Source organism: Cimex lectularius, unplaced genomic scaffold, assembly GCF_000648675.2.
Source record: "Cimex lectularius strain Harlan isolate CLEC.00 unplaced genomic scaffold, Clec_2.1 scaffold41, whole genome shotgun sequence".
NCBI lineage: Eukaryota > Metazoa > Arthropoda > Insecta > Hemiptera > Cimicidae > Cimex > Cimex lectularius.
Window position 1 is genome coordinate 21,682 of NW_019393011.1, and position 15,567 is coordinate 37,248.

General features: G+C 35.1%; 2 protein-coding genes across 2 annotated transcripts in view; one reads left to right on the forward strand and one right to left on the reverse strand.

Moving 5' to 3' along the window:
- LOC106665357 (DNA-binding protein Ewg) overlaps window positions 1-11,459 on the reverse strand; it is a 28,312-nt gene extending 16,853 nt beyond the window's left edge. The window contains exons 1-6 of the mRNA XM_014391720.2: window positions 11,108-11,459; window positions 10,817-11,046; window positions 7,077-7,132; window positions 6,721-6,915; window positions 6,550-6,632; window positions 5,375-5,578 (exon numbers count right to left, since the gene is read on the reverse strand). Of these exons, the coding sequence (XP_014247206.1) occupies window positions 5,375-5,567 (193 nt within the window). The 5' untranslated portion in view covers window positions 5,568-5,578; window positions 6,550-6,632; window positions 6,721-6,915; ... (1 more) ...; window positions 10,817-11,046; window positions 11,108-11,459. The remainder of the gene's footprint in view (window positions 1-5,374; window positions 5,579-6,549; window positions 6,633-6,720; window positions 6,916-7,076; window positions 7,133-10,816; window positions 11,047-11,107) is intronic.
- Window positions 11,460-13,000: 1,541 nt separating this feature from the next.
- LOC106665317 (apolipophorins) overlaps window positions 13,001-15,567 on the forward strand; it is a 55,089-nt gene continuing 52,522 nt past the window's right edge. The window contains exons 1-2 of the mRNA XM_024229795.1: window positions 13,001-13,246; window positions 13,650-13,747. Coding sequence (XP_024085563.1) covers window positions 13,684-13,747 — 64 coding nt within the window. The 5' untranslated portion in view covers window positions 13,001-13,246; window positions 13,650-13,683. The remainder of the gene's footprint in view (window positions 13,247-13,649; window positions 13,748-15,567) is intronic.

The window sequence follows — 15,567 nt, forward strand, 5'->3', positions numbered from 1 at the left end:
TACTAAAAGCCAAAATAAGCGACATGTTTCAGTTTAATAACCAGCCGACTAAATTATCTAGTACAGTTAATTGTTAACCACCATTAATGGATATGAAAGACGTATTCTCACACAGGAAAATGAGTCAATTCGGAAAAACACCTTCCCTGCTTAAAAGGCTCGAGGAAATTTGCATATGCACGATCAACAAATATATACAAGAGAGTCATTTAACTACACTAATTTAAAACCACTTCCTCGGTATTTACATTTACAGTGACATTACACGTAAAAGCATTACAACACACACATTTATATATTCACTTGTGATTATTTGTGCGTTTTTTTTGTTTTTTTTTCTACAGCTTAAGGAAAAAAAGAAATATTAGAATAACCAAATATTTGGTAAATAATATCTCCAATTTGTTGGCTCTTCTGGCAGTCGTTTTAATGATTATTTGGAGATGTCAGATGCAATCAGGTGTGATGTAGGTTTAGAAAAACATTTTCTTTATTGTGCCAACATTTCGATCTTTATTGAGATCATCTTCAGGGCCTCGGATTTATAAACATTGTTTAAATTTTCTAGGTTTTTCTAAACCTGTCACACAAGACTATCTCAAAATAGTCGTTTTAATGCTGAACCATAAATGGGCCCTGTGAGTCTAACATGCATTCATCGGCTCATAAAACATCTACCATCATCCGATATAAGTGGGATGTTGCGGGCCTCAGCTTATTTATATTAATTTAATTATATAAATTATTTATTTAACAAAATTGTGGCCTGATATCGTCCACCTCATAAACAGAGATTCTACCATCATTTTCAATTCCAAAATAAAAGTAATCTGTGTGAAAAAGAAACAGTATACAAGGATGAACCTTTCTTTTCAATAAGGTTAAACTTCTCCAAGCCTACCTACATTTTGACAAGGATCCAGAACAAAAATCAGAACTTGCAAGAGTTTAAACTACCTAAATTTGGATAAAAGTTTTATTCACAGACCACAGCTCAGCCCTGCAGTCTTTTTAGACAGGGTTATTGTTCCAAAGAGAGGTTTTTTAAAGAAGGGCTGCACCAATCTTGTTTTGATCCAAGGTGGACTTATCGTCTTCTTTTACATCTTAATTTTTTTATTAATGCCAGATGTATACTGAAATTATTTGATAAAGGCAGCCAAATACATAACACTTGCAGCTCTTACTTAAGAGACTAAGATAATGAAACCAGATCAATAAAAAACTAACCAGATCTCAAGAAAAGTCCACCAGGACCAACTAAAAATGTTATTAACATAGGAGGCGATGTTTAAAAGATCAGGATTTTTATTATTTTATTTTTAATTTATGAAAAACCCTTTGTAAATTAAATAATTTTAGAATGAAAAATGTCAGAGTTAGTTTTGCTGGAAAAAAAAATCAATAGTTGCCAGGTGAACTTTCTTTTATTATTATGAATTTGACAACTATGACTTTTAGTGGCAACAAGCAAATGTGATATGAAACAATGAAAATATAGCATAACATCATCACAACTGAATAAAACCACTAGAAGAAAAGTGACTCTCCTGAATTTTTTTTCTTAATATTCCCTTCAAATTTTAACCACACATTTTCATATTAAAAGTAAAGAGACTTTTTTTTTTGAGGGGGGGAGTGCGTAACACCATTGCAGCCACCAACACCCCTTTAAAGTTATATGTTCAAATCTAGAATCGATTAAGGAAAGTTCCATATCTCCCCAACTTGAACTTTACGAGTTACAGAAGATTGAAGAGCAATTGTCAAAAATACTCAAAGACTTGCTTCTTAAATGGAGTTGGACGCTAAGACTAAGGTAATGATATGGATTTGTTGGGTCATCAGGAAAAGAGCATATATTATCTTTTTATATTGTGAAAAGGAAGGGCCCTAGGATATTACCTTAGGGTACACCCAACTTTAATAAAATCAGTCTGTCAGATTGGATTTTTTTTTTTTTTTTTTTTACGTCAAAGGAAGGATGCCCTTGAGCTACAGCAATGGGTGCCTCATTGAGGAAATTACCCGAGCAATACTGTTTTTTCTGCACAAGGGAGGATGATAGTGTCCACAAAAAACTTAATTTTTCAGCACATAATAGCAGTTTCAGTTTTGACATCAATCTTTTTCAAGGAATTTTTGGATGTTCAGTATTGATTATTTCTTTTACAAACCCAGTAAAAATATAACTTCCCTTCATTGTAATGCAAAGCAATATAAAAACAACACTGCTCTTTCATAGGTTTGTAGTAACTTTAAAAATGGAGTACTGCAGCATGTCCATTGTTTCTAGGTTAATAAATGTTCCCATTGAAAACCTAATCATCTCACAAGGAGATGCTTGTGGCACATGTCCAAATGTTTTTGCCACTGGGCAATTTTAAGAAAATTTAAATGTTTTTCTGCATTTGAGTTTATATTTATAAATACAAAATTTGCGACTGTATGACGTAAGTAGGTTAACCTTTTTGAGACTCGTGACAAGTTATCTTGGTTGGGCTTATACGCTCCCCAGACCTTGAGTTATTTCGTTGGTTTTGCATTTTAAGAGCTCTAGCTAAACACTCATGGCATCTATTGGCCTGAGGTTGTAATGTGAAACAGACAAACTAAACGGACACCTTCTCCTTTCCTTCCCTGTCATCATCAGCAAACCACTTTTTTCTCCCCACTCTGTAGATAATCTGGCCTCCCTCAATTTTAAATCTCAAAGACAAACTAAAAACAAGTTTTTCTTCATTCTTTTGCACCCACCAAAACCCTTGAATACAAACTTTTAGCAAAATCAAAAATATCCCCCCCCCAAAAAAAAATTCACGGTCTAAATTATTTTTTTCTTTTGAAAATCATAAAAATGAAACTGAAAAATTGAACTCCATTGATGCACCAGAAACATCACAGGAATTTGTAATAATATAAACTAAATGTAAAGGCACAAACCTGGCCTAAATAAATAATTCAGAACTGGAAATAAAAAATAAAACGTAACAAGTTTCAACATCACGTTCAATTTACAAACTTTCACTTATGTCAATGTTAAAATGCAAACATATTTAACATTAAAATGTTATTCTTGAAAAATTGTGTAGCCCTTTCTTAAAAACATGTGACTTAATACTAATTCAAGAGCATTTCACCAATAATACGAAGATCGGTAAGTGGTTCTCATTGAATAAAACAAATCTAATGTCAGTACCACATAAGGTTTTTAAACACTAAACATATCACAATTATGCAAAAAAAAAAAACCATGATTAAAAAATTCAACTAAAATGGCAACATTCCATTAAAAATATAACAATGTGTGAAACACAAGAGAAAATATTTAAAAAAAATTATGCTTCATTACGCTCTAAGCATTGCAAAAAAAATCACACAAAGAAAATTAAAAGAAAAAAAAATCAAAATAAATTGTAAGTGGTTGATTATATAATCATGTACCTTCTTTAATGGTGTTACATATTTTTCAAGCCCACTGGACAGTAACCATTAGTAGATAATTTAAACATAACTGATTAATGAAAAATTAAAGTAACCTTTTTTTAGGAATTAAGTACATCAACTTGAAATAACTTGATAAATTGAAAAATAATGTAAAATGTGTACACATCTCTTTATTAATTGTTTAATTAAATGTTTCTCCGACCCTGCGATTGGCTGCAGTTCTCTACTCACTCATACAAACTTATCTGCAATATGACTTCACTGTACTGCCCTAAATCAACCGTTACAAGAGATTAAAAACGGTGAGTCAATTTCCACAACGGCGTCGGCAGTTGAAATACACAAAAACCATTGTACAATCTTTAAAATTTTCAAGCTTGTTTAAGGTCCTATATTGAATGAACTGTGCAATACGTTGATTTAAAAATGCTATACATTACATTAATAAGTACTTGTAAGTGTTACTGAATTATTTTCATTTGACTTTAGTTGTAAATAAAGTATCCATTGTCAGTTAAGTTTACAAGTCATTTTTTCTTTAGATGTTGAAAAAAACCAAAACGACTCCAGCGAGAATAGACAGATCAGGATAACGCAGATCAAGTTGCAAGGATTTAGAATAAAAAAGAAAATTATCAGGCCTAAATTAAGTGAGTAGAGAACGCCATCAAAATTCCTAACCTGTTTAATGGAGATCTATACATTGGGTGTCCTTTTTAGATGACCCGGCTGGATTTCTCTTGAACAGGTTACGCTATCAAAAAACCAAAAGTGCCTATTTAATATTATTTAGTTATCTTTTTTTTTTTCTTTTTTTAATTTGTTGTCAGCATAGTTCAGAGCCAGTACAACTTTGAAATTTTAAATGAAAAATTATACTTTTTTAAGCACTGTTTTAAAGTTTTCTTTTTCTGTTTTTTACACTAAAATGATGGCAAAATCAGATTTTAAATTGTTCAAAGAATAACGAAGTTATGACACATAATGTAAAAAAATATATTCATTTTGTTAATTGTTTTAAACTACACTGACAGTATTTGTTTAAGTGATAAAAATTTAAAACAACTAAAAAATATTAAATAATTTTCTTTTTTCGATAACGTTATCTATCCAAGAGACCCTCTAAAAAGGACACTTTTTATTTATGTGCGGATATTTATGTGTTTTACACTATTTTCCCCTTGTCTTAAAATTCTAAGCCAGTTTCTATTTGGCAGGGAACAATAATCGTCTATTTTATTCGAACAAAGTTTGCTGTAGTTTTTCAATTATAAACCAGCAAAACTAGCCAAAACATCAAATTTTATTCATATTGTGAAGACTTATTAACAAACAAAATGAAGCTTAAATTAACATTTTTAGCGTTATGCTAAAAAAAAAATCGTAGTAGAATGCTACTGGGTTATATTTAGAATATTGTGATCTTGTAATTTATATATTCTAAAGTAATGATTAATTTGAATCATTTATATTTAAAATTTTAAACTGCCCTGAATAAATGGAATCGAGGACATCAAAGGTTAGTTTTATACAGTGAATACTTGCTGTTAAACAGCACAGCTGATATAATACAGCAGGGAACTATTAAAATCTGTGATGCATTCAAAATTCCAAGATGCATGTGAATATAATTTACTGTTGATGTTATTTTAGCAATTCAGAAATAATAAAAACACATCATTAATCAAAAGAAACTGTTTAATATCTTAATATTGGAAAAACACCCCTTTTATTGTGATATTCTGGCGTTTGTTTCTCGATAATTTATGTCAGTTTATAAATAAAATACAAGATTTTTAAACAACAATTTCCACATTTTATTCCATTGTTTTACTTTAAGGGGGAGCACAAATCACCACATTACAATTGAAAATCAAAATAAAAACTAAACTAAAAGAAAGAAAAAAAAACAAAAGCGTGAAATCACCAATAACGGGATGTTGTTTTGGCCAACCTGCAGCAGCTAGTTGTGCTGTAACCTCATCACCCATAGCAGCAGCCATAAGGTCGCCCGAGTTGTCATACTCGGAGCTATGTGAGGACATGCATCCATCATCGTCGTCACTGTGGACGGTCAGCGTAAGAGTCTCTGTGCCTCCAGTTTCCATCAGGGTTACCATGATGATAAAAGCTAGAAAAATGACCGAATATTCAAGTTAAAAAGTCTTAAATATCAATTGGTTTCATTTTCAGATTAATTAAATCTCACTAGAGATTGCTGCTTAATCTAGGTTCGTTTTTATCCCCCCCCCCCTGCGGTCATGAAACCAAATTTAATAATAGTAGGCAACTAAGTTTAAATCAATCAAACCACCTCATCTGAAAGGCTCTGTGTGTTTCTCACTGAAGATGGCCTTATCAACAGATAAAAAAAAATAAAAAATCAGACTTTTTCTCAATTTCCTGTTTCCTGCCGAAATAACATTAAAAAAGTTTATTTAAAAGTCCCCCCTCCTTTGATTTCTCAGGTCTTGCCTTTATACTGACCACTTTGCTCGCCCACGGCTGTATGGTAAAATAGTGCTCTGGTACATAAAATAATGTACGTGATTTTTTTGTGTTTACCTAAGATAAAAATTATATGATGCAAAAGTTGCATCCCTCACAGTGCTAAGTAAATGAAGTAAGCAAATCGTGGAACGTTTTTCATGCACAGAAAAGCATATTACATGATTTTCAGAGAATAAAAAATCTCTTTGCAAAAAAAAAAATTGCATCAACTAGCCAGTGACAATTTTACCCCTAGGAAATTTGAACTTTTGTGGAGAGAAAGTTTAAAAAGTATAAGTGGGAGGACGCAGATCATGCAACCAATGTACCCAGGTCAATCAGCACGATGTACATGTGCGTATTATGCAGTCAACGTGTTAATCCGTTTGAATTTTATCCTGGTTCAATTGGAACAGATTGGCACTGTAATACATTTCAATCGCAAATATCAACCAAGATGTTTTATTTTTATCTGCAGTTACTAATCTTGTCTGCTCAAGTTTTGACTTGTATTTTTATAAATATGTACTCTAAATGTTAATTTTACTAATATATAACATTAAAAAATTAATCGAATGAATTGGCAATTAAATATTTTAAAAAAATACTTACCTAAAAAAAAGAATAAACAGATTCTTCTGGAGGTGAAGAATGTTATTTTGAAATCAGCTGCATGTTCTTCAGCCAGGGATTAGCTATTTCATGTAAAAAAAAACTTTATTAATGAAACATCGCCACTCATAAAAACTCACAAAAACTAAACATAGGAAAAGATCAACTTACACAATAGAGATATGTAAAATTAATGGCAACCGGAATACAAGTTTAAAATTGAATTTAAACTATGAAACCGACTATGCCTTACATTCAAAGATTACAAAACATTTTTACCAAAATGATATTGCTTTTTGTAAATTTTTTATCTCCCAACATTTTCACTTCTTCTTCTTCTTCTTTCATTAAAGACTGTTCTGACATCTAAAATAAAACCAACGACAAAAACACAATGAGGTAATTAAGGATAAAACTCAATAGGGCTTTATATTTTTCACAATTAAGTTTCAAGATGAAAAGACAGGGAAAGCAATAAGTCAGTCAAGTTGTAGCAATAACAAAAAAAAATCTATTTTTTGGTTTACCTAGTCTTTTGCACTGAGCTAGCATTTAATTATCATCTTGGGTTCTTGCTTTGTATCTATAACAAACAAAATAAAAATTATTTCGCACAGTTTAAATTTTTCATTAATTACGATGATATTCAATTAAGAAAATCTTTGAGAAGACAGGGATCTTAGTTGATACTTTTCTCTACCCCCCTCAAAAATTGTCTTAATCAAATTTATAGTTTGTTATTCTACATCATAGATTAAAAACAAGATAACAAAACCCGAAGTTAAATACAGAGGTTCATTATTCTTTGTCCACTCAAGTATAGCAAAAAAAAAAAAAAAATGATTGTTTACAAACAAAAACAAAATAATATTTGTAAAACATGATTCTTCGGTTTCTAGATTGTTTAGTGCTATGGGTTGATTAAATTTACAAAAACTGTCGTTTTGTAAACTTTTATTATGATCCCCCCCATTAAAATGAAAACTCAAAATTCTTATTGTTTGTTGATTCAATGATTTCATTCACCTTGACACGATTTCTTTCTTCGATAACAGACTGGTCAATTTAGCACAAATATAACTCACTATGCAAAGCCATGATTTTTTTTTATGCAGACAGACAAGTGGTTGATAGCATTTAATACATTGTTTTTTAATTTGCACAAGCCCTTGACACACGTTGATAAATGTGCATAATCTCTCTAAAAAAAAAAAGAAAATAGCACACAACTATGTATGTAAAAACTAGACCAAATTTTATAGTAAAAACCTTTGAATAATAAAATATATATTATGTAGCTTTTTTGCGTATATTAAATAAACAAAACAATATATTTGGTAGGATCGGGGATGTGGTCCAATGAATGTTGTGTTGAAACTACACGAAAAACAGACACCCCCTTGCGTCCGGAGTGTGGAGCCCAAGAGGATGTCGAGCACAAGATCTGAAAGAAGTTTGAGAAAGAGCGAGAAGTCAAAAAGTGCACTCGAGTAACACACAATCTCAACGTTCTATTCCAAATGTCTAGTCCCAACTCAACCAAGCTTTTAAACAATTTTCTGCGATAATACTGTGATGGATATTTTATTCGTATTTATTTGTTTTATTAGGTTTAGTTAAATTGCAATCCGTCAGAAAATTCTCGGGCTGTTTTCCTCACAATATAAAATTTTAATAAACAAATGTAAATATTTTATAAGCCCTTCTAGAAACTACTGTAAAAGGGTAAACCAACAAAGGGAGATCCTTTGAATTAATAGAAATATGTTTGAAGATATATAATCTCCCTACATTGGTGATATTGGTGCGACCAAAATGAAGGCTTTAAGAAATTAAACCCTTTCCAAAAATTGTAATTTTAGCATGCCAAAAATGTTTGTCCCACCGGTTGGTGTCTACCTTAGGAACAATGGGAAGGAATAACTCTTAAAGTCTAAGTTTGGACATGTAGACTAAAATGATAAGAAACAACCAAAATACAGATTTTTGATATGGTTTACTTCTTTGAGAAGAAACATTTTTAACTATTTGGACTTCTGAATAATACAAAATTGTAGCAACACTATCGAAGAATTTAATTAAATTGTAGGTACGATGTGTTAACACTTGATACTCTTGACAATCTGAAGGAGGATGCACTTGCATGTGAGCCTTTAGAAAATCATTCTAGTCTGTTTATCATTGTATTAGTTTGTGTGATTACTGGAGAAATCAAAAAAAATTTTTACTTCCACTAACAAATGTTTGGGAATCGCTGACTGAGGAAAATGGCAAGGACAGGCAGACATGATCAGATACGATCGACCGATTAGTGATATTGTTTGTTCGTCTATTGGGACTTTTTAATAATTATAATGTTGTATCAATACTATCAAAACTTGTATTAAATTGTACGTATAACATGATAACACAGACTCCATACTCTTGAGGATCTGCAGGATGATATATCTGTATTTTGAACCTTTACAAAATCATTACAGTCTGTTTGTCATTCGTGGATTTATGAGATTCACTGGAGAAATTTAACTTAAGCACATCACTACCAAATGTTTGGGAAATGCTAAGGAAAATGACAAGGACGAGCAAACTAGAATGAACAGAAACAACCGACGAATTATTGATTCTGTTCATTTTTCTATCGGGACTTTTCAATAATTATAATATTGTATCAACACTATAGGAGTATAAAACAAGTGCGTATTAAATTCTAAATATAACATGATAGCACAGACTTGATACTCTTGAGGATCTGCATGTGAATCTTTACAAAATCATTCTAATCTGTTTACCAGTCTTGAGTTTTTGTGATTCATTGGACAAATTTAACTTAAGCACTTCCAAAACCAAATGTTTGGGAAACGCAGACTGAGGAAAATGGCAAGGGCAGGCAGACAAGAATGATCAGAAAAAACCGATTATTGATAGTTTGTTTGTCTATTGCAACTTTTCAATAATTATAATGTTGTATCAATACTATCGAAAATTGCATTAAATTCTAAATACAACATCATAACACAGACTTGACACTCTAGAGAATCTGCATGTGAGTCTTTACAAAATCATTCTAATCTGTTTATCATCCGTGGATTTATGTGATTCACTGGAGAAATTAAACATAAAATAGTTCCACTACTGAATTTTTGGGAAACGCTGACTGAGGAAAAAGACAAGGACAAGCAAACTAGAATGAACAGAAACGACCGATGACTTATTGATACTGTTTGTTTGTCTATTGGGACTTTTCAATAATTATAATGTTGTATCAATACAACATCGTAACACAGACTTGACACTAGAGAATCTGCATGATATGAAACTGCATGTGAGTCTTTACAATATCATTCTAATCTGTTTATCATCCGTGGATTTATGTGATTCATTGGAGAAATTAAACTTAGAATAGTTCTACTGAATTTTTGGGAAACGCTGACTGAGGAAAAAGACAAGGGCGAGCAGACTAGAATGATCCGAAACAACCGACCGATTATTGACACGGTTTGTTTGTCTATTGGAACTTATACTATTAATAATGATAAACAAACAAGTACAGTTCTGATAACACCGGCTGACAAGTGGTCCATGTGGTTTTACAAATTTAAAATTTTAATAGGCAGTTGCTCGACACGATAAAAGATGTTATCACGATTAACAGGCACCGGTATCACAATGTATAGGCGAGACAGGGATGGACTGTTTGTAGCATAGATGAGGTACGATGCGCATGGGATAAATGCACCTGTCATAGTGACAGATGTCAAATGACATAAAATCTGACATCTTTTGTCAGTCGAAGGTTGTCAGGTTTAAAAGAATGGAAACATCGATTCAAAAAACGGCGGAATAGACAGAAACGGATGTGGAGTGAAATATAAACAAAGGAGGGAAAACGAGTGTTGAGGTTGAGTAGAGGCTCGGGCGGAGGCGAGCGGCTCGGCGTCCGAACTGGGGTCCGAGACGACGCCGCCGTACGAGAATAAAAGGATCGCTACTCACGGTGAGAAGTCTTCGGGGAATCAGAAGGGAAAAAAGGCCGGCGGCGTCCGGACACGGCCTAGGTGTAAACAAATGTAAAACGGGTCCGCGACGGGCCAGGGGTCGGCGGAGGAGGTCCGTCGGCCGCGATCCCCTGGGGGTCCGCCCCGTTTCGCCGTGTCGGCCCGCGTCCCCGTCCTTTTCAAACGGCATTAAATATAAGCGAAGATAAATATACCCCCGACTGGCTCTGAGCAGGCCCAGTTAATATAGTAGAGTACGGCTGCGTACGCACCTGCGTGAAGAGTGAGCCATTTCGAATAAGAAGACGAGACTCGGAGCTTTTCACTCGAGCCCGAGGCCAAAGGAGAGAAGCGAGCTCGGCCGACGACTCCGTTTAAACATAACTCGCCCCTTTCTCAAGACGGATTCGCCTCCAGAGTCTCCAGACGGATCGATACTCGCCCAGGAAGGCTTACCTCCCGATTTTCGACCACCCGTTTCGCCAACGGGCACGCACAGGGCCTGCGCATTAAAACGCCCAGCCGATCAAATCAAAACCTATTTTCAAACGGCGGATACTCACGTTCAAAGACCGCCCTTTAACGACGACCTTTCCACAACTGGCCCAAACCCCTTTTTATTAGCGAAAAACACCTTTTTTAAGAGGATGAGTCGACGGATTTAATATTTTACTAACTTCTTTTGTACGTCTCCTTGCAACTGTCTCGACTCGACCATCGAGACGGATCGATTACGCCCCTGCATCGATCCGAGACTCATTTTCAACAAAAATAAACCCAAATTAAATATCATCACTCTTCCCGTGAAACGAGGTCCGTCTCTATCTCGAAACAATCACTTTTTACAACCCTTAAAAAGATCTGAAACCCTGAAAATAAAAAAACTGACTTCCTTTTGGGAACATCGAACCGTCCTTCCGACTCGGCGATACCCTTCTCGACCAGGTCCGTCCGAGCACGTAATACCGTCCGGAAATATGAAAAAATAATAAAGAGTCCAAATAAAACTAAAATCGACACCTTTTCGAGGATATCTGAAGAAAAAAAAGAATGAAATAAATAGGCTGTGAGATTCCGAGTCGAGTTGGGCGGGCTCGATATAATCTCAAGTGACGTCCCAAATGGGTACATTTTGGTTAACTTCAACCCCTCGTTTATTTGTTTAACTGGAAGCCACACCATTTTTTTAATATACAAAATGTAAAAAAGTAACAATTTACGATGTAAACTAATAATTACGATAAAATAATGTAATAAAAAGTATAGAATACATGACGGGTGTGCGGAGGTTGTTTGATGTAGCCCACTAGTTGAAGGGAATGATAAATGATGGAGTGAGTGTGGTGTTCAATACTTTTTAAAAGGATAGTTCCTACTCACAGTAAGTTGTTTTGCAACGATCCGGATTTCGAGCCTTTTAGCTCATCATCAGGTTGTAGAAGTCCTTCAACCTGATNTTGTGCCAAAGCTTGTGTGCACCCACTTAGTTGAAGGGTGCAATTCCTTGGCTCCATATAGAGAGTGTGTATGAATGTCACCTGATATGAGAATTGTGCTTGAAAATGGCAGCGTGTTTGAAGGTATCAGGAGCACTGTCAATGGGTGACCCTTAGAGGACCTGACTTGTAGAAGAAGGGTCATCCTCACTTGATCAAGAATAGGTCGAGCGAGGTTGACACATAGACGCTTAATCATGGGCCAAAGCCCACATATGTGCCCAGTGTGCAGAGATTGTTCAATGTGTCCCATCTAATTGAAGGGTGCAATACTTGGCTTCATATGTAGCATGGAGGAATGTCACTCGATATGAGAATTGTGCTTGAAAACGGCAGCGAGTTTTAGGGTCCAAGAGAAGCTCTCATGTATCAATCGCACCAACAGGATCCACGCCGATCCATGCAAAGCCAACGATTGCCTCTTTCTTGGCGCTAGCAGTTTCTACTCGCGCGACATCGCACGAACAGGATCCACGACGATCCATGCAAATTCAACGACTGCCTCTTTCTTGGCTTCTACATAACCACGCATAAATCCATAAATACATTCATACCACAAAAAAAGAAAGGGATTTCGTGTGAGGGGCATTGATATAATATCGTAGATTCCAATCAGTTGGTATTTCAAAGAAATTTCCTCAAGACTGATGCTGACCGTCATTTTAAAATGATTATTTTTGTTAGGTGTCTATTCATGATTTGTCTTATTTTTTGCATATTCTTTCAATGTAGGAGAGAGGTGTTCCGATATAGAAAATGTTGTTAATGAGAGATAAAGAATTGAAAGAAAAAAAAGTTTTACTATCTTTTCATCGTATGTTCAATTTGGGGTGAACATTGAACCTGTCCCTTGGAAAGTCGGATTTCGCTCATCTCGCTTTATCCTGGTATTGTTCATTGATGGGGCTCGGGTAAGATAAATAAACTCTAGGATCTGTTAAGACAGTTATCTCAGAAAATAAGTGATTTGTTAGGCTGTCTTGCATGACGCACTGAACTCTGACCCCAAAAATCAACCCTTATCTATGTTTGTTTAACGAGTCTCTCTAAATCCCTTACGAATATCTGTACAGTTTAAATAATTTTGAGAGGACGCCGGGTGGTTTCGAGTGTTTTTCGGAGAGTTGATGTCGAGGGTGGAAAGTGTGGACCATTTCTAGCATCAATTTACCCCCTGGATTACGACTGAACCAACATATGTAACCGGTAAGATATTTATAACAATCGACAAAAGTAAAACATTGATAATTATTCAGAAATCGTGAGATGCGGTCCGGATTTCTGAATAATTATCGATTAACGGTCACTAATCACCACACAGTAAAACATTGACTTATATCACTGCTGAGTTTTTTTAAAATGCACAAGGTCAAGGAAATACTAATGATTCATTTTACAATGAGGCATAGGTCTTCATTTAGATCAACATTTAGACGGTCAAATTTTTAGACTTTAAAATTTGATTTAACAAAGCTCAAAAAGAGTCCAGAATAAATGGAACAATGATGATACTATGTTTTTACTTATAATTTTTCAATTAGCACGATGCATCCTTAATATTATAAGATTACTTATGAAAGTACATGCTTATTTTATGTGCTTTTTTCAGGTTTAAAGATGTTGGCCTGAATGGTGTCTTAAATATGGAATATATTATCAAAGTGTTGTTAATTCTTTCAACACTATCTACGAGTTGCTGTTTCTCAAGTAAGATTTTCTATATATGTGCGTGTGAATGGGTGAGTGTGTGGGCGTGTCAACCACCCTTGAACGATAATGAATAGCAATGAATGAAATTGAAATTATTAAAACTGATCGTCTCTGGTTTCTGGCAGGCGTAGCAGGGAACTGTTTTCATTCTTTCATCCCATTTCACACGCTACGGATTCGTCCGTACGGCGACATCCCGATTGTGCCGTGTAAAATTCAATAGTAGCTTTCACACGCTACGGATTCGTCCGTACAGCGACATCCCAATTGTGCCGTGTAAAGTTCAATTGCGGCTTTCACACGCTACGGATTCATTCGTACGGCGACATCCCAATTGTGGCATGTAAAATTCAATAGTGGTTTTCACACGCTACGGGTTCGTCCGTACAGCGACATCCCAATTATGGCGTATACAATTCAATGGTGGTTTTCATACACTACGGATTCGTCGGCACGACGACATCCCAATTGTGCCGTGTAAAGTTCACTTGCGGCTTTCACACGCTACGGTTTCGACCGTATGGCGACATCCCAATTGTAGGGTGTAAAATTAAATAGTCTTTCATACGCTACGGATTCGTCATTCCAATATCACCACTGTGACAGACGGCTGCCGTGAGGTTTACCAGACCAAGTTTGTATTGTAGCAACGTTTCCGGACTTTTATGTTGACTTTTAATGAAATCTTTGAACCAATTTTTTGACACCGCTTAAGGTTTGTACGTTTTGGGTACTTGCAACCCCGTGGCATAATCCATGCCTCTATCATCTGGAGTGTATTATCGGCCGTGTAAATTGCAGTGCACATATGCGGCTTTTATCCGCCCGGTCTCGCTGCTATTCAATGCAAACATGTTGCATTGTGGCGTCGTAGGTAGTTCCGTTCGTGTGAAAGGTTAACTCCCAAAATTTAAATTTGAAGCAAAAAGTATACCTTTATGGCCTTTACAATCTTGACAAATAACAACGAAGTGCTTCTAGATTAACTTAGGCGTCGCTAAGGCCTACATGGGCGCAAACATCCCTACATCATGACTAATTTCATATAGGGAATGATGAATCTGATCTTTTCTCCTTCAATTGTAGAATAACCGTAAAACTTCATTAGATCACCATATGGTGCGAAAGGTATATTGTAAAGGTAGCTGTATAGTTTCGTGGAAAACAGGAAGTTTTGCAGCCTTTGTCCTTTGACGCCTGGCGGCATCGATGAGCGTCTTTTTCTCCATTTTGTCAAGTTCGCCGGTTAATTTCCACCTCATACATTCTGTAATTGTATGTATATTAGTAATTTCTCCCTTTATCACTTAAACTATCGTCTATCGTGTCGATCCCTGCTAATGGATTTCCTGTAAGATTTTCTTTTATGCAGTAAGTTCTCAGGAGTGTATCGTGGTCTACTAAGTCTAGTTATTCTCAGGTTACATTTAGCCTTTGTCTATTGTAGGACAGTTGCTTAGGGATATGTTCTACTCTTTGTTTCTTCTAGACATAATCGACGTTGGTCATCTTTTTTTAGTGGTATTTTACTATAGCATGTTCTTTAAATATACCACTTAGAGTTTATAATTCCTTTCTGTTGATTCTATTGACTAATATTTAATCTTTCTCCGATTGGGTTGCTTTTGTGAGTAGTGTTTTGCGTGCCTCATGCCTTGGTATACCCAGAATTTGTTGTGTTCTTTAGCTTTTTTTTTTTTTAATTTCCCATCCACCTCCCCGCCGCACCTAAGGGAGACCCCATACCGGTTGTGTTCTATCCAAGATCCCAGTTCGTGTTTAATGTGGCTGTGCTTTATGCCACAGAATTAGTTCTG